Raw genomic sequence first — 20,664 nt, 5'->3', positions numbered from 1 at the left:
TAAGTTATAAAAGATGTTCATGAAAATCTGCACGATGCCTTTTTTTCCCTCAGTGTCCTGATAAAGTGAGGTGTGAAATATGCATTTCTCAAAGAGGACACCTACCTTCACGTTCAGACGTTATAACTTCTCTCCTCTGAGTGAATGAGCTCATTTCCCAAAATATTAGAAAATCAGAATACCTTTCTCTTCTGTAGATGGCTCACCCGTTATCCCCGGTTTGAACCCAGGTGTACCCAGAGACAATGTACTTGTAGTCCAAAAGCTGTAAAGTGGTTAATGTGTGATGGGAGGGAGTGGAGATTTTGAACTACGTACGTGGTCATTTCAGTCAGGGACACTCTCGTCATAGATTTTAACCATTTATTGCAACAAATGTAAATACAGTTAAACTTAGCTCTGGTGGCTCCGCTCTTTGAATGCTCCCCGGATTAGCCAGCAGCTACCAAGCCAAGACGGGGAGCACCGAGCAACAACCCCCAAGGGTCTACAGGAATGAGCCAGAGGTACATTTCTTAAATACATTTCAACCATTTGCCATGAAAGATGAACTCTGAACTAACAAAAGGGTGAAGGCTGGGGTGGAGGAGGCTAAGCTTTGCCAGCAGTGCGGTCTGTAACAGCGCAGGTGTAAAATGAATCAGTGAGGGGGGAGTCATATTTAGATTATCCTCCTTGAAGTGAGAGTGGGCTGTGATTGGTGCGTGGCCGATTGGAAGCTATGATTCGAATTGGCTGGCTGTCCGCTGGTTACAGCTGGGGTGTATAACTTCCGTGTCCTGCATGAACTAACGTGATGCTTCATTTCAGAAATGTCAAGCTGTTTTCTTCCCATTATAAATAAATCCAGCGTGACCTTTCTCCTCCACGCTCCTGTCCCGCAGCTGAACTCGTCTCTTCACTCCTCTCTCGCTTGTATACCCTTATCTTAGCAGCAATAATGGCCACAGCTGGAAAGGTGAGTATAATCTAACACATCAGCATATATGTCTCATATGTCAGCTCATATGTCTGTTCTGTGTATTTAACACTCACACTAAAATGAAAGTGCCATTCACGATATATAGCAAAACATCAGAAATCAATGACACTGTATCGCATTAGTGAATGATAATTTAACACTATTTTCATGAAGAATATTTTGCATTTGAATGTGCAGAATGTATGTAGTGCAGTTCACATTTGTGAGGCTGATTCAGGGGGTTGGAGTGTGCTTTCCTGTGCAGTATTTCCCAGCATATCTGGTTACAGATAAGTCCTATTATGTAATAGCCTTATGTAATAGCTTGAGGGTATCTTAACCTTAAAGGGCCCTTTCTTTTCGTCTCCAACTTTCCATCTCTGTCTCTCTGTCCCCTCTGTCTCAGTGAAGTCCTGGCTTGGCACAGTTTGAAAGTATCCAGTCAGATAAAATATTCTTGTGGAAGACCAAGATTTCATTATATGTCCACAGCAGATTAAAGAAAATACTTATGAATTCAAGACAAACCGCTTGATTCATCAAATCTGATACAACTGAATTACTCTGCGCTAGGCGCTTATCAAAAATTGTGTTTGTCAAACAACTCTTGTGTGGACTTTAAACTGTTCCTTTTTATGTTTGCTTTTGCCAAGAGCAGCTATATCAGAGATATGGAAACTGCTGACCATTAACGTGATCAAGTAATAAAATAATAAAAAATGGAGTGAAGTGAGGACGTGAAATCCATTTGTTTTCCTCAATGTGACATACAGTCAAAGTGAAAAGCTGACAACATGTTGCTTTACCATATACCTTTCATCAAAGGATCGCGGCACTGTTGATCCTTAGTTTGAAACCATTCCTAATATGGTTGAACAGTCCCCAGTAATAATTGTCATATCTCATTGCTGAATAATTTCATGTGTTGTCGCTGCCCTGTAGGTGATCAAGTGCAAGGCAGCAGTGGCGTGGGAGCCCAACAAGCCTTTGGTGATTGAGGAGATTGAGGTAGCCCCGCCCCAGGCCAACGAGGTCCGCATCAAGGTGAGAGAGGTCCACTATCAGAACACACACACATGTACACACACGGTTCATGTTAAGGTTGCAATATGCAAAAGTATTGCTATATATTGCGATATATTGCAATGCAGTGACGGGCCGTACATTTTATAACTGGGCCTTCACTGCTGTCCTGCAGCTGAAACACAGCTACGGTTATTATTTGTTTCGTGTAAAAATGAAGCTCAACACCTGTAGATACACTAACTGCAGAGAATACGCCGAGAGTGCGTCTCCTCTCTTCTCTGACTGCAGCGCGAGGCTTCTGTGAGAGTACCCGCCTGTGTGTGCTTTGGGGCTCACGGCAGCACCCGCTGCTCGTTCACGCCACTGCAGAACGTACGTGCTTTAACGTCAGAGTCAAAACACCAGAAATGTCTCCAACAACACCAGAAAAAGTCGCTAGATTTGTCACTAGTAGCTTTTGACAAAAAAAAGTCGCCACGAGGGTTTGGAAAGTGGCCAGATTTAGCGAGCAAGTTGCCAACACTGGCATCGGCTAAATATGTCCCCAGGGCAACATTGGACGTAACAATAGTTCCAATCACATATCAAACCAAACAAAAATCCATCTTCTTAAAAACAAGTTGTACAAATAATAATATATAAACAAGCATATTAAAGCTACTGCAGATGTAAAAACAAACGCATTTAACTTACCAGAGCTGCTGTTCACTATTTAAAGACAAAGTCCATCCTCCTTTCTTTGTTAATAAAGAGTTTAATCTCACGGTTGTTCAGTACATCCGTGCGTTTTAGTTCCAGTAAGAAGTCCTTCTCGATTCATGGATGCCAGTGAAGACAGTTGAGCCTCCCCAGTTGTGTTTTCGGAATACGTTTTAATGCGTTTGCGGGATGAAAATGTCCGCTCCACAGAGGCAGCAGATATTGGGATTGTCACCGCCCAACATGTCATGCTAGCCCACTGACCAATCACATACGGCTAGGCCAGCTAGCAGCTCTGACATGTCAAAGAATATGGCCAACATGTCAAACTAAAGATCTGATTGGTTGAAGACTATGACAATCAACAATATCGTCCCCATTCACTTAAACTGTACATGGATTCACTGGTGAGTCTGCAGGCCTCGGGCCTCTCTTCTTACCTAGAGACACAGAGGTGAAATCTGATTGGATAAAAGCTCTACTTAAAACAAGCTGCACTAGAAGCAGAGCAACTGAGGAAGACTGTAGCTGTGCAATGAGAAAATAAGATAATGGGGAAAATAGTTTTATAAATTATAATACATGTAGTGTATTTAAGAAAAATTATAAAATAGCTATAACTTTGTGATTCTGTTTAGACCAGCAGAGAAGGCCTTGCCTTGCAGGCCCTGACGGCCCACCACTGTTGCAATGTATTACCTTTCTTCAACTGCAAACTATGCAGTTTGTTAACATCTGTTGTATCTAATAACATGATGTTATCCCTCCGTTCATCTCACTTAAATCAGCAGCAAAATGGGTTTAGTCAATCAAGCAGACAGACTGACCAACACTGCCATAAAAACCTGCCGTAAATGTTGTCGTCATGCACACGACAAACTGGACTGTTTGTATTACAGTCTACATACTCCAATCCCGCTGACTTTACCCATGACTGCACCAGAAAGAAACTCACCACCATGTAGTTGACTTGGAAGCAATTATTTCTAAAAGGTTTAGTTTGTATTTGCAATATTAATAGTTTTTATTTCAATACATCCATACTTACTCGTCCGTGCATCGAAACAATATTGCCAATATCTCGATGCCATGCTTTTTCGACTTTCCCTCCCACTCCAAATTCATATACAGTTTGAACCACAAGAAGAGCTGCTGTCTTTGAGATCATTTCGGAGGCATTGAAAAGCTTTCCCGCTCCTGGGTTATCCAGTGACTTTGCATGTTCCCCAGCCTGACCAGGATCCGGCCCGTGACCCTTCTCTCCTACATTTCTGGGTTGGGCAACAAGTAATCCAAGCCATTGATTTTCCCTATTGATTGTTGATCGTGGTGAGAAAATGTTGTCCACCAAGAATATAGTTCTTGGTGGACAACCAAGTTGTTCTGCACGATGTGCAGAAGTTATTCTCTATCATATTGTATGATAAGGTTTGCCTGGGCAGCGTAAATGATTGGAAAAAGAGAAATTTAATAACAAAGAAATATCACAGATGAAAAGTCTGAAGTTGAGGATACGGCGCCCGTCCTCTGCGCCATGTTTCCAACATATCCACGGTGTGTTACTAATGTGTGACAATGTGCTGGAGAGGTGTTTTGTTCTATTCAAAGTTATATATTTGATATTCCAAATAGCTGTAGCAATATAATGTTAAAGTTTTGCTCGTGCTGCTGAACCCACTGAGAGTAAACACTCTCTCGTTACTCGTCTTTGTCTTTTCAATGTTTGGTTACTGTCTTCAATGCAGATTGTTGCGACTGCGGTGTGCCACACGGACCTGCACCACCTTTTCGAGCACACGAATGAAGAAGGCTTCCCAGTAGTCCTCGGCCACGAGGCAGCCGGCATCGTAGAGAGCGTCGGGCCTGGAGTCACTGAATATCAGCCAGGTCAGTTTGGAATGATGCAATCTTTTGGAATAAAAACTTATTTGCTTTCTTTCCACGAGTGAGATGAGAAGATTGATATGTCTCATGTCTGTGTGTTGAGTACGGCACTTAGACAAGTTTAGCTGAGCTTAGCTGATCCTAGCTTAGCTTAGCGTGACTGGAAACAGCTAGTCTGTCTCATTCCAAAATTCTGATATATAGTGATCAATACGGTCGACCCACGTGACCAAAACCACAAAAGCGCACTATTAGCAAGTTGCATCTTGATAATTTAGTCATTAACAAAAATGTAAAAATGACTAATTGCGATGTTGGTGAAAGTGTATGAGGGATGTCAACTGAGGCCTAACTTTTTCATTCTAAAAGTTGGCCTAAATTAATTTAATTTATATGGCAATATTGTTTCTGTCATTCAGGAGACAAAGTCATCCCTCTGTTCATCTCCCAGTGTAGAGAATGTCACTTCTGTAAGAGTCCAAAGACCAACCAGTGTGAGAAAGCATGGTGAGCTCAATAAGCACTCATCTCCTCCCTTCCACTCCGTTTCTCTTCAGTCTTAACTTTTCATTTCATTCCTCTTGGGTGTGTTCATACGGTTACAGACAAGACGTTATATTCAACACGTATCTATCAGTGTAGCAACTTTAGATGTTGTCTGACGATACCACGGTATAGATAGTTGAGATCTTTCTTCTTATTTTGTTCTTCATTCCAAGCCTAAAAGATGATCTATTTTACTCTTACAACTATTTGCTGCAACCTAAAAGAACAGGGGGAAAAAAATGCTGCAGTTGCATATTCATTTCAACAAATTCTCTATTCAGGGTTGGTCGTCACAACGTGTTGGCAGGCACCAGGTTAACCTGTAAGGGGAAAAACCTGCTGCAGTTTACAGGAACCAGTACCTTCTCTGAGTACACTGTGGTCAACCAGATGGCTGTGGCTAAGATCGACCCTGCTGCCCCTCTGGACAAAGTGTGTCTCCTTGGCTGTGGGATCTGCACAGGATACGGAGCAGCAGTCAATACTGCTAAGGTGTGTCTGTTTGACTGTCAGGGATAGTCCAACATGTATTGTTGAAGGCTAAAACCCACTGTAATGAATCCCCCCCCACACACACAAACCCCTCTATGTTACACATTAGGCATCTAAAATGCAACATACTGCCAGGGGCACCAATGTATCTAGGGAGAATAAATGCTTTAAGAACTAAGAGGTCCGACCTACAGAGCCATGTGGACTGAACTCTGTTGTATCGTAGGTGGAACCGGGCTCCACATGTGCTGTGTTCGGTCTGGGAGCTGTGGGTTTGGCTGCAGTCATGGGCTGCAAGGCTGCAGGAGCCAAGAGGATTATCGCAGTTGACATCAATCCAGAGAAGTCTGAGAAGGCCACGGTGTTCGGAGCGACCGACTTCGTGAACCCCAAGGATCACAGTAAACCCATCAGCCAGGTGCTGTCCGAGATGACCAACGGAGGAGTGGACTTCTCCCTGGAATGTGTCGGCAATGTGGAAGTCATGGTAGGGAGGTTTGATTTCATATGGTTCAAGGACATATTGAAGAGGTGTGACCTAACTATCAAAACAGTGTCCTTTAATCTAATCAAAGTAAACTGAACCCATTCCTTCCATTTATGAATTCACCAAGCCCACATTTCCTTAGCTAGTCCAAAGATTTGGACCAGCACCCTTCTGGTAAAAAGCCCACTGACTTTGCGCTGTTTCTCCATCTAGCGCAGTGCCTTGGAGTCTTGTATGCAAGGTTGGGGCGTCAGCGTGATAGTTGGCTGGACAGACAAAGAAGATTTTTCTGCCCGACCCGTTCAGCTCATCGCTGGACGCACATGGAAGGGCTCCGCGTTTGGAGGTGAGATAGATATGACCATCACTCTGGTAACTAAATGGCTGTGGTCTTATGTTCTGCAACTCTCTAGTTAGTTTTATTCTGGTTACTCTTTGCTGAAGTGATTGTGTGCCTCAGGCTTTAAGGGTAGGGATGCCGTGCCTCAGATGGTCAAAGCCTACCTGGACAAGAAGTTGATGGTGGATGAGTTCATCACTCACAACATGACTTTGGATCAGGTCAATGAAGCCATTGATCTGATGAAGCATGGCAAATGGTAGATGTACACTCACATTCTTTCTCCTCCATTCATGACTCAACAACACAGATCAATGAAAATGTGCAGGTCTCCTCATTTCTCCTTTACTTTGGTTCCACAGCATCCGGACGGTCATGACTGTTTCTCCACAATGAGACTACTACGATGCTTTCAATGACCCCTAAGTAATCAAATACTTCACCTGTGTTTTCCAAAATGTCAGAAAAATAATCATACAAATACTACAATGCTCATAGTAAAATCATATTTCAAATGTTTCACATTACTCATGCCTGACATTAAGCACTCAATACTATTCAGTAAATTAGGTTTTGATGATCACCTACAGTGTTCATAAATAAAAGCTAAACATGTCAAGAGCAAAATAAATGGTATCAACCTCTTACTTGTTTGTGATGTGATTTTGTTGTGTATATCTACATGTCAAAACTATCATGTTACTAGTTGCTACATGAATGCAGGTACATTTACTAAATACTTTACTGCGTTGTGTTTAGTGAGACCACAGTTTTAGGTTAAATGTGAACAGACCATCTCAGTTATATCAATGTCAACTACTTCAACTCTGCATCCAGTATTTAAAATTATTATTTGAATATAAGTCCAACTGTAGTCTTGGCTGGGAAGCTGATTAGCTGCTCCTAGCTTGTCAGTCGGTCCATTTAGAAGCTGGTGTGGTCCTTAGTCCTTGTTACAAAAAAGGACTTGTTTTTCATATTCAAATGAAACTCACCACAGATGTGTTCTGGTTTCTCGATGCTCCTCTGTGATTGTCAGGTGGCTCTTCCTCTCACTGTTAAGCACACCACTCACGCCCTGTGGACGTGGCAATGTTGCGCCAGCGTCCCCAAATGGTACATTTTGCAAACGTCTAAGAGACAAACTTTTGTTTAAGGTGTGTGATACAAAGAAAAATTAAGCAGAAGCTCGCTTCAACCGAGTTGGGGTTCTTTTGATCCCCAAGTGCCTGATGTCCAAAATCTAAACTTCAAGTCACTTCAAGTGTGTTCGCTGAATAAATAAGCTCATTTACATGAACTAGGAGCTGAGAGTGGATGAATTTGTGACTCAACTCTGCCCTTCGAGACATCTCATGAATACTGTCCCTCTGGGTTTTGTCTGTCTTATGTGTCACTGGTGCCCTCCAAAGCTGAGATGGGATTTTGTAATGATTTGCCCTCCGAGGACATTTCTTTTCAAAGAACAAGTACAAGTTGTGTCAGAAATGTGTGACAGGTTAGAGTCGCATAGATCTCATCATCTAAGTCTCAAACGTATTTCCCAAACTCCTTTTCTCTTATGTAAGTCAATAAATCTCGATAGCTGCTTGTTTATCTCACACAGGCTCCACATCTGCTGCCCAGATGTGGGGAGGAAATCAAGAGACTGATGACATGGCTGCAGAGACTTAAAATAGATTTTCCCACATTTAGTGCGAACCAATCTTAGTCTCAAACTAAAGTAAAAAAAACATTCAAAGCCGTCGCCCATCTGAATGTTTGCAATATAAAACCACGACTAGTATCTTTTTGTGTTTTTATAAGTCATTTTTGCAATGTGTGCATGTATATTTGTCACATGCCCATGCATGCACACACACTGAAAGTTAATGTGACGAGACATCAAAAAGGAATGTGACAATTTATTCTGTGCTTCTGTGTTGTGTGAAGTGCATGTTTGTGTATGTATGGCTGTGTATGTGTGTATGAGTGTGAAACAAAGTCAATACCGTCAGTGCTTTCCTATTGTGTATCTGGTTGCAGATATGCAGGTAACCACTAAATTAAACTAAACTAAACTAACCACTAAAACAAAGTGACATATTTATATTTTAGAATTTGTAGGACTAGATAAGTTTTAGGGTATCTTAACTTAACTTCATGTCTCTCTGTCTTCTATTTTATGTCTCCCTCTGCCTCATGTCCTGTTTTGACTTGGCACACAATTTGAAAAAAGATGACTCTGGAAGAATTCATCAGTAATGCTTATAAATTCAAGGCAAACCACTTTATTTGTCAAATCTGAGACAACCGATTTACTCAGTGGTGCTTGCTAAACACGCAGTACATTCCTTTATTCTGTCCAACTTCTTGCTCAACCTCGGTAGGAACTGTTTACATGTTATTGATAATGTAGGGAGGATTTGTTTGCTTGATATATTTTGCAATAAGGCCGTCAGACAATTTGAAATTGCAATCAGGCCTCTAGACGAGTGAAGGTATGCAACACTATATGTAGTGATTCTTCTTAATGTAGCATGCTGCCTTTTACAGTGAATGGGAAAAGCTGACAACATGTTGCTTTATCATATATCCCGCTTCAAAAAAATGTATGGAATACTGTTAAGTATCTATTTACATAAATAGAGACCTTATTTCAATACAGTCAATCAAGTGTTGCATAAGGCAGTAACGTCAGTGTCCTATCTTATTGTGTGCATGTGAGACGGTGTACATGTGTATGGCTGGCTATCAAGGTTCATTTTGTGGAAATCATAGTAAATAATTATAAAAATGTAACGTAAAAAAACCATGGATTGCCCCCCCAAGGATGTAATTGAGGACAGGTTCATGTCTGTTCATTTTGAAGGAGCAATGGCCAATGAGGCAACTCCAACACTGGGCCAACCAATAGTGTAACTTCACCACTTGCTCAGAAGGTCAGAGACAGACTTTATAGGGCTTTGCAGTTACAGACTAAATCTATGAATAATGTAATATAAAATCTACAGACAAGGATAACTAAATGTGATACAGGTGGATAGAATGGGATCCAGGATTTGAGTAATAAAGTTAATAATTTATTATGCAAGTTATGTACCAGAGTGCAAAGTTAAAGTTGTATTTCTGCATGCATGTGTACATTTTCTTTGAAGGTAGTACATTTCCCGGGTGTTGGAGCGATAAAAGTGATGTGTCAAAGATAAATGTCATAAAACGTTGAGGTAATTACACATTTCTTGCAATGTATAGGAGTTGGGAAGTGTCTTTTCACAATGTTAAAAAAAAAGCACAGCATTGGTTGAAAAACCTGTTCTGACCCCCAACTTGTCAAATACCGTGGCTAACCTAGTGCTCCTCGCCTCGGCATGTCAAGCTGACTCACTGAGGCATCGTTAAGCATCAGTACTGGACAGAGCAATTGATGTAGAGCAAGAAAGTCCTCGTAGAGCAGGCGAGAGTGACTTTTGGATGGTAAGGACGCCGAATTAGCCATTAGCTAGTGAGTGGGACACACACACGCACTGCCGGACCGGCTACGTCAACAAACACAGAGAAGCTCAGATGACAACATACACTGAAGAAAGTTGTTTGCTGCTAAATTAGTGCTCTGCGTTTGGAGTTTAGCACCTCTAATAAACAAATGACTTTCACCCTTTACATCGCTGTTCATGTCCAGTGTGAAACTAATGTTGACTTATTTTTACTGATGCCAGTTAAGTAATAAATGTAGTTATTTTGCATAACAAACATACTTATTTAAACCTAAACCACGGTCTTTTCCTAAGCCTAACTAGCCTCTTGTTGCCTGAACCTAACCAAGTAGTTTTGTGGCGTAAGTAAACCTAACTACCTAAGTGAACCAATGTTGTAAGTTAATTTAAAGATACTGTATGCAATAACAAGCTAAAACAGTACATTTATTGTGAACATTGAAGTTTATTTTGAATAGACACTATGCATGAAACAAGCATAAAATGACACACCGTCCCTGACACATCCAAAACTCTCCCTAAACCATCAGACTTTGAAGCTCAGGGCCACTGACCAAGTGTCGGTATTTCACGAGTTGGGAGTGAGAATGTGTTGGTCCGAAAAAACGATTCACTTTTTGTTTGAAAATCAGATTTCCATCTCATTGGGCTGAACACAGTCCACAGTTCTGTCTCTTGGCTAGAGTCTTGGATAATTTGAAAGGCAAAGAAGATAAAGGATATCTAAAGAACAACAATCTAGAACCTCAATTCTGTCTCCTCTGGATGTTTAAGTAGAGTTAGATACAGAGGCCGGCTCGCCCTGTGCAGTGGTTGACTTAGGGGCACTGGGCCTCACAGCAATTATGGGCTGTAAAGCAGCCGGGGCAGTTAGGATTATTGGAGTCATTCTACCCTGAAGGTTTGCCAAATAGTTTTATTCTGTTGCGACATAAAACCACAGGACCAAAGTCTCTTGTTGTCTCCTCCCTGCTTCTGTTATGCAACTGCTCTCTTAAGTCCTGTCTTGCTGGTTTTCTCTCATATTTGCTCCAAAAATGAACACAGCTGGTAAGGTGAGTACAATCCAACATATTTTGTGGTGTTTTTGTTAGTTTTTTGTTTGTTCTTTTGCAATAAGTTTTTACAGGATCTGGTGACTTCAAACGTATTATTTGGGGTGAGATTTTTAATGAGACATGTAGAATAAAATGTTGATGAAATATCACAATTTTAAGCTTAGCTTCGGTTACTTTTTCTGACGGAAAGCGTTTGTCACATGTGATGGAGAAATGTAAATTTGACGATAATGACGTTTTTTACAGCGTCTGGCCAGGATAAACAATGTAGTTTTATGGCTTGTTAAAAGAAATCATGCTTTTCCTTCCATTCCGCGAGCTCATAGCATGATCGTTTCTACTCAACGCGCTGTGAGCTGCATTATTCCCTGAAATGCCAGAGAGCGTACAAACAAAGTGAACTGTGAGCAATCAAAAAGACAACCAGTGAAACCCATAGATATGCCCCATAGACTGTAGGCCCCGTAATTACGTCTTTTTGTGGAGCACGTCTCGCGCCGGCTTCACTACAGCGAGTATAAACTAAGCTTCAGTGTTCAGAGTTCAACAAAGGTTGGGGCCTTGGGGATTTTTTTTTGAGACCCTGTGGTTTAAAAGTCCCAGTAATATTTGTCATATCTCATGCTGGGTAATTTAATGTGTTGTCACTGCCCTCTAGGTCATCAAGTGCAAGGCAGCAGTGGCGTGGGAGCCCAACAAGCCTTTGGTGATTGAGGAGATTGAGGTAGCCCCGCCCCAGGCCAATGAGGTCCGCATCAAGGTGAGAGACGTCCACTAACTATCACTACTATAGGGTGGCTGTGGCTCTGAATGTAGAGCAGATCGTCCTTTAATCACAAAATCCTGCTAAATGCAACTTACCGGGTCCATTTAGTGATACGTTTGATATTAACGCTACAGAAAAGTGACAATATAATGTGAAAGTCTTGCTAGTACTGCTGAACCCAGTGAGAGTGAACTCTCCTCAGTCCGTCCGTTAAATCCTTTGTGTTTTCATCGTTTGCTTACTGTCTTTGGTGCAGATTGTGGCGACTGCGGTGTGCCATTCTGACCTGTACCACCTGTTAGAGAGTATGCATGAAGACGGCTTCCCAGTAGTCCTCGGCCACGAGGCAGCCGGCGTTGTAGAGAGCGTCGGACCTGGAGTCACTGAATTTCAGCCAGGTCAATTTCGAATAGTAAAATATTTTTGAATAAATGCTTATTTGCTTTATTTGTGAGATGAGAAGATTGATGTTTCATGTCTGTGTGTTGAGTACGGAGCTCGGACATGTTTAGCTTAGCTTAGCTTGGCGTAAAGTATTGAAACAGCTAGCTTGGCTCTGTCCAAAGTTCAGAAATAAAGGGACATAGCTGTCAAGTTTTGTTAAAAAATATTTTGACTTTTTGAAACAGACCTCTTAAGGTCACTGTTAACAAGTTGTCTCCTTAATCCGTCCATTAACAGTTTTACAGGTATTAGTGGAAATGTATGAGGGTTGTAAATTGAGGTCAATCTGTGCCATAGTTTTATTTTATAATGAAAGTTGGAGAGTAATGTGACTATAACATGGCAACATTGTTTTTGTCTTTCAGGAGACAAAGTCATTCCTCTGTTCATCTCCCAGTGTAGAGAATGTCGCTTCTGTAAGAGTCCAAAGACCAACCAGTGTGAGAAAGGATGGTGAGCTCAATAAGCACTAATACACTCTTCTGTCTCAACTATTGATTTCATACCTGCTGGGTATGTTCAAAAGGTATGTCCAAACACTTCTAGACAAACATTGTATTCAACAGCTCTCTATCAGTATAGCTGTTAGAGTTGCTATACAGGGATTGGAGCCAAATGCAAACAGCTGTAGGCAGCAAAATGAATTCAGTGGTTCATTGTAAATGGCTTACAGGCAGAGAGTCCAAATTGCTGGTAGGTAACTGGCAGACAGAACACAGCATTGCCACTATGATGACTCAAGCGAGTACCCTCAACGAATGACTGCGATATGTCAGGGTGGCTCCCCGAACAGTTCTTTGAAGGCTTGGAGGATGTGGGCAGCTGCTTCGCCGACTCAGGAAAAGCAGGATCTGGATAGTCGGGTAGCAGGAAAGCCAGCTCAAGACAGGAATGTAGTGGACTAGCAGGCTTGGGCTGAGGGCTGGTAACCTGGGGCCGAGAATCAGGGATGTTGGGGAAGTCTGTGACCTACACAGATAACAAGTTTGTCAGAGAAAGCTTTGAGGACACTACACTGCGTTCCACAGAAACGCAGGATTCACTATTACGGGCCTTGTTCCAACAATCTCTGAGGCAAAGGATAGTAGAAATCTGCTCGCATAGTAAATCAAAAAGTGTTTGCTTGATGCAGGACTGGTTGGATCACACAGTTGGTATGCAGAGATGATTAAGGAACTGGGAACACTTTAGTTACTGACTGATGATACCACAGGACCGATAGTTTAGATCTTGGATTGTTTTCTTAGATTTTAGGTATGTTGCAAATATTTGTTGTATAACTCTGTTATACTTTAAAGAGCAGCTTTATATTTGCTGATAACCAAACACGCTCCTGATAGATCCCAACAGTTTAGATCTTGATTTGATTTAAATTGTTGGCATGTTGCAAATATTCATTGAACCTTCAAATTGTTTCAGTTTTTTTTCACATCAAAACATTGTCTTGTTCAGGTCTGTTGGTCGTCTGCAGGAAATGTCACCATTAGACTCCAGGTTCACCTGTAAGGGAAAGAAGGTGCTGCAGTTTTTAGGAACCAGTACCTTCTCAGAGTACACTGTGGTCAACCAGATGGCTGTGGCTAAGATCGACCCTGCTGCCCCTCTGGACAAAGTGTGTCTCCTTGGCTGTGGGATCTGCACAGGATACGGAGCAGCAGTCAATACTGCTAAGGTGCGTCTGTGTGACTGGTGGGGATTGCTTACATCATTATTTAAAATTATAACAGAATGATGCCTTTTGTGTTAAGTGCCTGTATATTTGGAGAGACCTTTCTATTGATTAATACAGTATGGCGCACAACATACTCCGACCTATAGAGCCATGTTGACTGAACTCTGTTGTATCGTAGGTGGAACCGGGCTCCACATGTGCTGTGTTCGGTCTGGGAGCTGTGGGTTTGGCTGCAGTCATGGGCTGCAAGGCTGCAGGAGCCAAGAGGATTATCGCAGTTGACATCAATCCAGAGAAGTCTGAGAAGGCCACAGTGTTCGGAGCGACCGACTTCGTGAACCCCAAGGATCACAGTAAACCCATCAGCCAGGTGCTGTCCGAGATGACCAACGGAGGAGTGGACTTCTCCCTGGAATGTGTCGGGAATGCGGGAGTCGTGGTGAGGCAGATGAAAAAGATTTGCATATAGATTATAAGTAAATTGGCTCATTATATTTAAGATCTATGCTGTTTCTCCATCTAGCGCAGTGCCTTGGAGTCTTGCGTGAGAGGTTGGGGCGTCAGCGTGATAGTTGGGATAGTTGGGAAAGACGTTGCTACTCACCCCTTTCAGCTCCTCTCTGGACGCACATGGAAGGGCTCTACGTTTGGAGGTGAGACAATTATGACCATCATCACTGACTGACAAATTTCTGGTAAATAAATGGCTGTGTGCTCATGTTTTGCAACTCGCTAGTAAGTTAGTTGTATTCTAGATAAGACTGTGATTGTGTGCCTCAGGCTTTAAGGGTAGGGATGCCGTGCCTCAGATGGTCAAAGCCTACCTGGACAAGAAGGTGATGGTGGATGAGTTCATCACTCACAACATGACTTTGGATCAGGTCAACGAAGCCATTGATCTGATGAAGCATGGCAAATGGTAGATGTACACTCCCATTCTTTCTCCTCCATTCATGACTCAACAACAACACAGATCAATGAAAATGTGCAGGTCTCCTCATTTCTCCTTTACTTTGGTTCCACAGCATCCGGACGGTCATGACTGTTTCTCCACAATGAGACTACTACGATGCTTTCAATGACCCCAAAGTAATCAAATACTTCACCTGTGTTTTCCAAAATGTCAGAAAAATAATCATACAAATACTACAATGCTCATAGTAAAATCATATTTCAAATGTTGCACATTACACATGCCTGACATTAAGCACTCAATACTATTCAGTAAATTAGGTTTTGATGATCACCTACAGTGTTCTTCAAGAGCAAAATAAATGGTATCAACCTCTTACTTGTTTGTGATGTGATTTTATTGTGTATATCTACATGTCAAAACTATCATGTTACTAGTTGCTACATGAATGCAGGTACATTTACTAAATACTTTACTGCGTTGTGTTAAGTTCTTCACCAGTTTTCCAAAATGTCTGCATAATACAAATACTACAATGCGCATAATAAAATGATATTTAATTTACCATGTTGATGCTCCGACAGTATATATGTATGTATGTATGTGTGTATATAATTTATATAAATATTAGTTCTGGGCAACGATTACAATTTGTAATCGCGATTAATCGCATGATTTCTTTGCAAATTAATCGCATTATGGCAAAGTTCAATAATTAATTCAAAAGTAGTGTATTGCGCACTTTTATTTTAAAAGTACTGCTATATGAAGAAAAAGGGCAATAATATTTGGTTTGCAAACACTTTAAACAAATAAGGTGATTTTTAACAGCAGTATTCCCTCTACATAGTAGCAGTTATATTTCTTGCACTATCTGTACTCAGTGTGCTGACTCTATTTGAAACGTTCCACTGCTGTGCAACATGAATAAAATGTTCCGCGCACGTTTCAGCAAAATGTCTGTCTTCTGTTTTCATGACAGTCAGGTCATGTGAATGCAGCTCTACTGTTCATCAATATAATAGACTGTAACTCCGAGGTGATGATGGTTACCCAGCGATTTCCAGTAGTCTCCAGTGAGAGCAACAGCTGGTGCACGTTGTAACGCCGTCGCTTTTGTAGTCCTCACCTTTTCATACAAATCGTGTATTCTTCTTGTGATGGTGCGTCTTGAGGGAGGCTCATACGTGCCTTCATTCGTTGCGATCCTAAAGGTGCATTCACACCAAACGCGACACGAACGCACCTTGAAAACGTTCCTCAGACCGACATCTTCCAAAATACTAATCGGCCTGCAGGTTGTATTGTGAGGAATTTAAGTTTTAAAAGCATTCCTAGTGCTGGATATTGTGTGATACAATATATTTACTTAAGGACGTTTAGAGAGTGGTCATTTCATGCATTGAATGTCTGTGTAAGGGGGTTTGAGGAATGTGCTGGAAGCGGGGGATGGACGAAGGTGGCTGTGAGCAGAGGTGTCTTATCCTGAAGAACATTGGGTCATCGGCCCAGGAGGGGGTTATTGGATGTCAGCCAATCACTGAGATGATCGATAGGTGTAACATGAGACATTTCAGAGACTCCGGAGGGACAAGGAGCTGTGAATCCCAGGAGAGGATCAGACCTCCTCCTGGCCATGGGGCAGCCAAACCTGTCTGTCGTGTGGCCCGAACGGGGCCTCATATTTCATGGAATTATATTATATATGTTTGTTTTGTTATTGATAGTTTGATTCGGTTTGTGACTGTTTTTATGTTTGTATGGATGATAAATCCATTAAGATTTTGACTTAAACCTGCTGTTGTGTTTTGGTGGCGGTTGAGGAGCACGTGGCTGCAGGGAGGGGGGCGATTTCTCTCTGTGTCCAAAAGTTCGGTCCTAACAGTATCCACTTCTCTGTGGCATTTGGTAGCTTGTGTTGCTTTTATTTATCTATACTTCTCCCACACGCTGCATCCAACGTAGTCTGCCGAAGACTTCCTCCACCGCTGCCAGTGAGCAACGGAGTTTCAAAATAATCATTTTTTTAAAAATGCGTTAACGATGCGATAAAATAATTGTCGGCGTTAATTAATGAATGCGTTAACGCGATAATAACGCGTTAACTTGCCCAGCACTAATAAATATATATCCCACAAGTGGACAGTCTCTCGATTAAAGAACGTAACATCCTTTTCCATCAATCTGAACTGCACAACACCACTCTCGCTCTCCGAGCCTCCATCCACATCAACCCTTTCAGAGGGCCAGGTTGTATCCTACCCTCTTCAAGCACCCTCTGTCCCAGAGACATCAAACCCTGCGATTACTTTTCCCTAGACTTAACGATCAACCCATGCACATTCATCCTACCATCCCAGCATCCTTTCCTGTTCTCTTGTTTCTGCCTTTCATGTCCCACCCTCCTTGGCCAACTTTGCTCCTCAACACCGGCTACCTCAGCTGAACAAACCACTCCAACAACAGGGATCAGGTTTCTGCTTCTCCCCCTCCCCTAACCTTTTTCTTCACAACTCCGCCAGCAGCTAGTTCCAGCGTCATTCCGACTAATTTTCCTCCACCTACCAGTTTCACCTTTGCCACAGCATTACCTCCAGTGTCCCCAGTGGCATCCGCCAGACCATGTCCTGTGTCACAAGCTCAGGCAACTGATTCTTGCTGGTAACTACATTGACTTTGCTTAATTAATTAATCCATCCACATACAATCCTATCTCCAGGGAATTGCAAACCACTCTTGGCCCCATGCAACCTCACAGCCACCTTACCTTTTACCTCAGCTCCTGTTAAACAAAGCCCCACTGTTTACTGCAGCATGCATCTAGTCCAGCTGCCAGACCGGTCCTCTACCAGGGCAGTAGGATCATTTGCAATAATTTAGATGACCGAGGATGCAACACCTCTAGCTGCCGATTCCTCCACACCTGCTCCTTCTGCAAAGGGGCCCACCTCAGACCAACCTGTCCCCACAATCTAATAAGCACAGTCTTTGTAAGTATCTCAATACCCCATTTAATGTTAACACTCTAGCTTCCGCCTTAAAGAACCACGCAGACAGTTTTTTAGCTTCTTCATACAAGGTTTCACATCTAACTGACTGTACGTCTGAACTGGCTCAGAGCTACCCAGATGTGTTTGAAGCTGTGTCTGAAGACAGGTCTCCCTGTGTTAGTTGGTCGGTGAACGGCACCTTAAAGGACCCTAAGGGTGTAACTGATCCTGCAGTGTCACTGCTACGGACCCGTTCGGTCTCATGGGAGGGAGTATTAAGTACTCTGTTGTGTCTTCTCTATGCTCTCTCTCTGCTCCGTCTCACCAGTGTCCATCCGGGTGCCAACCTTGAGTGTTGTCATGCATTTAATGCTGCTAAGTCCCTCCTCTGCAGTTCTACAGTGTCTGACCCACTAGTATGACTCCTAACAGGGTGTTTAGAGCTCCATTAATACTGCTGTTGGTTAGTGTCGCTTTCCCTTTAAGAAAGTAGTTTTCCATTATTGCCTTTGTCAGCATCTTTAAGTTATTAAATATTTTTTTCTTTATTCATCCGTTGCCCATGAATATTTTTCCCTTATTTACTTTGTTACTCCCCTCATTCCTTAGATCTTAATCGGGGAACATAACACTGGGTGGTGGACTGGTGTCTGTATGTGTTAATGTATGCATGTAATAGCAGATACTTTGTGTCCAAGACAAATTTCTTAACTTCTCTTATTTATTTTTTTAAAGGCTTAGTCATTTCCTAAAACAGTTGGGACACTGTAGCTTTTAGCAAACATTACTCATACAAAAGGATGTAACATGTGGTACCATTTTCATTGTCCGCTTAGTCCACATTTGGTGCTCTTTATTTATTTAATTCTGGCAGCAGGACGAGTTGTAAATATAACCTAAACAGAATAAACTACAGTTTGTGGTGTTCATGGTAATGAAGGACTACGACACCCAACGCCACAGTGTTCCTTACTCTTACGTTATGTTTTTCCTTTGTTTCATGTCATTCACACACGTTTATTGTTTCCGGTTTTATTTTGTTATTCACAGAGCACTTCACTTCCTGTCTTTTTGTGATTTCCCGCCAGTTTTGATTCGCTGCCCCACCCTGATTAGTTTCACCTGTTCCTCATTAATCCTAGAGACACTTCCCCTCCTGCTCACCTGTTCTTACTTCCCCAATCAGTCATTCACTACAAAACCAGTTCTTTTGCTCCTTACCAGTTCGTCATTGTTCTTCTAACCCAGTTTGTATCGCTTCAGCCGCTGTTTCAAGTTTTGCCCCCAGTGTGATGTGTTCCTTGTTCTTGCCCTGTTTACTGGTCTTTGGGTTTACCTGCTTCTACACTCACATTGCTTAACATAGACACAAATAAAAGACGAAGTTGAAACATGATTTTTTTCAAGTGTTATAAGTGTAGTAAAATTCAGTGGCATCAGTTTGTCAGCATTTAAACTGAATACTCTTACCTCACGCGGTAGTCACATTTCCTGCTTTAGTCTACTTTGGGTTTGAGCTGGCAGATGATTGGCCTCATGCAGGCATATTTTCCATTAAATTCCTCATGTCAACTTGATAAAGGCCAGCTGTTCATCAGTAGGTCTGTTTGTGATCAACTCCCCAAAGTTGCTATTAACAGACTGCATGCATCAATCTGTTTTGCAGGTTTAAAATTTCAAAATGTCTCAGAATAGTTAAAAGAAGCATCCGGCAAATGTAGCAGTGTATGTAATGTTAGGGTTCCTGAAATGTATAAGATATTTATGGAACTATCGAGATCCTGTCATCCTGTGACATGAAGTTAGATGCAAAAAAAACAACCCAGATTGGATTCAGTCATATCAACATGACATTATACAGCCCCATGTCCGTTGTTGAAGTACGAAATCACGAAACGCAAGGACACACATTTGTATGTTAACTTACATTTCTACTCCATTTTGCTTCTAAGTACACACAACGCAAGTACATTTGATGGTTATAAACGGCTGCTGAAATGACAATGGATGAGTTTGCTACTCCTAGTCTGCCAAAAGGTAGGGGTGTTTGGCTCAGTCATATAGCTGGCAGTAGGGGTGTGGGACATTGTAAGCTAGCACGTGATAGTTGTGAGGATACAGGGCTAGGTCAGAGCCCAGGTAGTGCTCCTGTTAGTGGGCTTATGAGAGACGGTCCCCTCACGTCCACTCCTGGCAGTGATCTGGATGCCATTCACCATCTCACAGACATGGTCAGTTAGGTGCTCAAATTGGTGAATCCATTGTAGCAAAGTTGATGTCAGCTGGTGTTGTAAACATGAACAGTGACCACCAGACTACTGCCACCCAGAATACACACGGTGATGTTGACCAACATGACCGTTCTCCACATGTGACAGTCCATGTACACTCTGATAAAGGACTCCACACATTCAGAGGGGATAGCACCGACAAATACCCAGTCCAGGACTGGACTGACATGACTAAAACACATCTCGGAGAACGAGAGGTTCCTGTGTGCGACCAAGCCGAGGAAGTTATGAGCCATTTAATGGGCAAGGCCAGAGATGTTGTGAAGATTGCCTTGCTTAGTGATCCTACACTTAACGTTAAACAAAAACCTGAACTGATATACAATGTTCTTCTCCACTACTTCAGTGTCGCTCCCTCATTTCTCCCTCTAGCAGACTTCTATGCCACTCTGCCTAAGCACAGAGACAATCCAGTCGACTACTGGATAAGACTCAACAAACCTCTCAGTACTACATTAAGCACTTTAAAGCTGTAGTTAACAGGAGGCAGAGCCTCTACCACCAGGGTGTACCCAGGTGTACTGCATAGAGTGATTAGGATGTGATTTGTTTGTTTCTACATCTCCCATCGCACCTGAACCCTGTATGCTCGCTAAAAAATAAATGAAATATAAAACCA

General features: G+C 42.2%; 2 protein-coding genes across 3 annotated transcripts; both read left to right on the top strand.

The window, feature by feature from the left end:
* Window positions 1-368: 368 nt before the first annotated feature.
* Window positions 369-7,074, top strand: LOC306707224 (alcohol dehydrogenase 1-like). Of its 2 annotated transcripts, XM_079174609.1 has the most exons (10): window positions 369-506; window positions 885-958; window positions 1,904-2,005; window positions 4,432-4,573; window positions 4,990-5,077; window positions 5,398-5,608; window positions 5,835-6,095; window positions 6,309-6,441; window positions 6,556-6,694; window positions 6,798-7,074. In XM_079174609.1, exons 2-10 carry the CDS (start codon window positions 941-943, stop codon window positions 6,829-6,831), a joined length of 1,128 nt encoding a protein of 375 aa, XP_079030735.1. In that variant the 5' UTR covers window positions 369-506; window positions 885-940; the 3' UTR covers window positions 6,832-7,074. The 2 variants fall into 2 exon arrangements, with proteins under 2 accessions (XP_079030735.1, XP_079030734.1); XM_079174608.1 differs by lacking the exon at window positions 369-506 and having other exon boundaries at window positions 780-958.
* A 3,766-nt stretch (window positions 7,075-10,840) lies between these two features.
* LOC306707219 (alcohol dehydrogenase 1-like) lies at window positions 10,841-15,139 on the top strand. The gene is made up of 9 exons (XM_079174603.1): window positions 10,841-10,966; window positions 11,628-11,729; window positions 11,992-12,133; window positions 12,545-12,632; window positions 13,632-13,851; window positions 14,030-14,290; window positions 14,375-14,504; window positions 14,632-14,770; window positions 14,877-15,139. The coding sequence occupies exons 1-9, from the start codon at window positions 10,949-10,951 to the stop codon at window positions 14,908-14,910; spliced, it is 1,134 nt and encodes a 377-aa protein (XP_079030729.1). The 5' UTR covers window positions 10,841-10,948; the 3' UTR covers window positions 14,911-15,139.
* The last annotated feature ends 5,525 nt before the right edge of the window (window positions 15,140-20,664 follow it).

Source organism: Pholis gunnellus (genome assembly GCF_910591455.1).
Source record: "Pholis gunnellus genome assembly, chromosome: 15".
NCBI lineage: Eukaryota > Metazoa > Chordata > Actinopteri > Perciformes > Pholidae > Pholis > Pholis gunnellus.
This window is presented reverse-complemented; position numbering and strand designations above follow the sequence as displayed.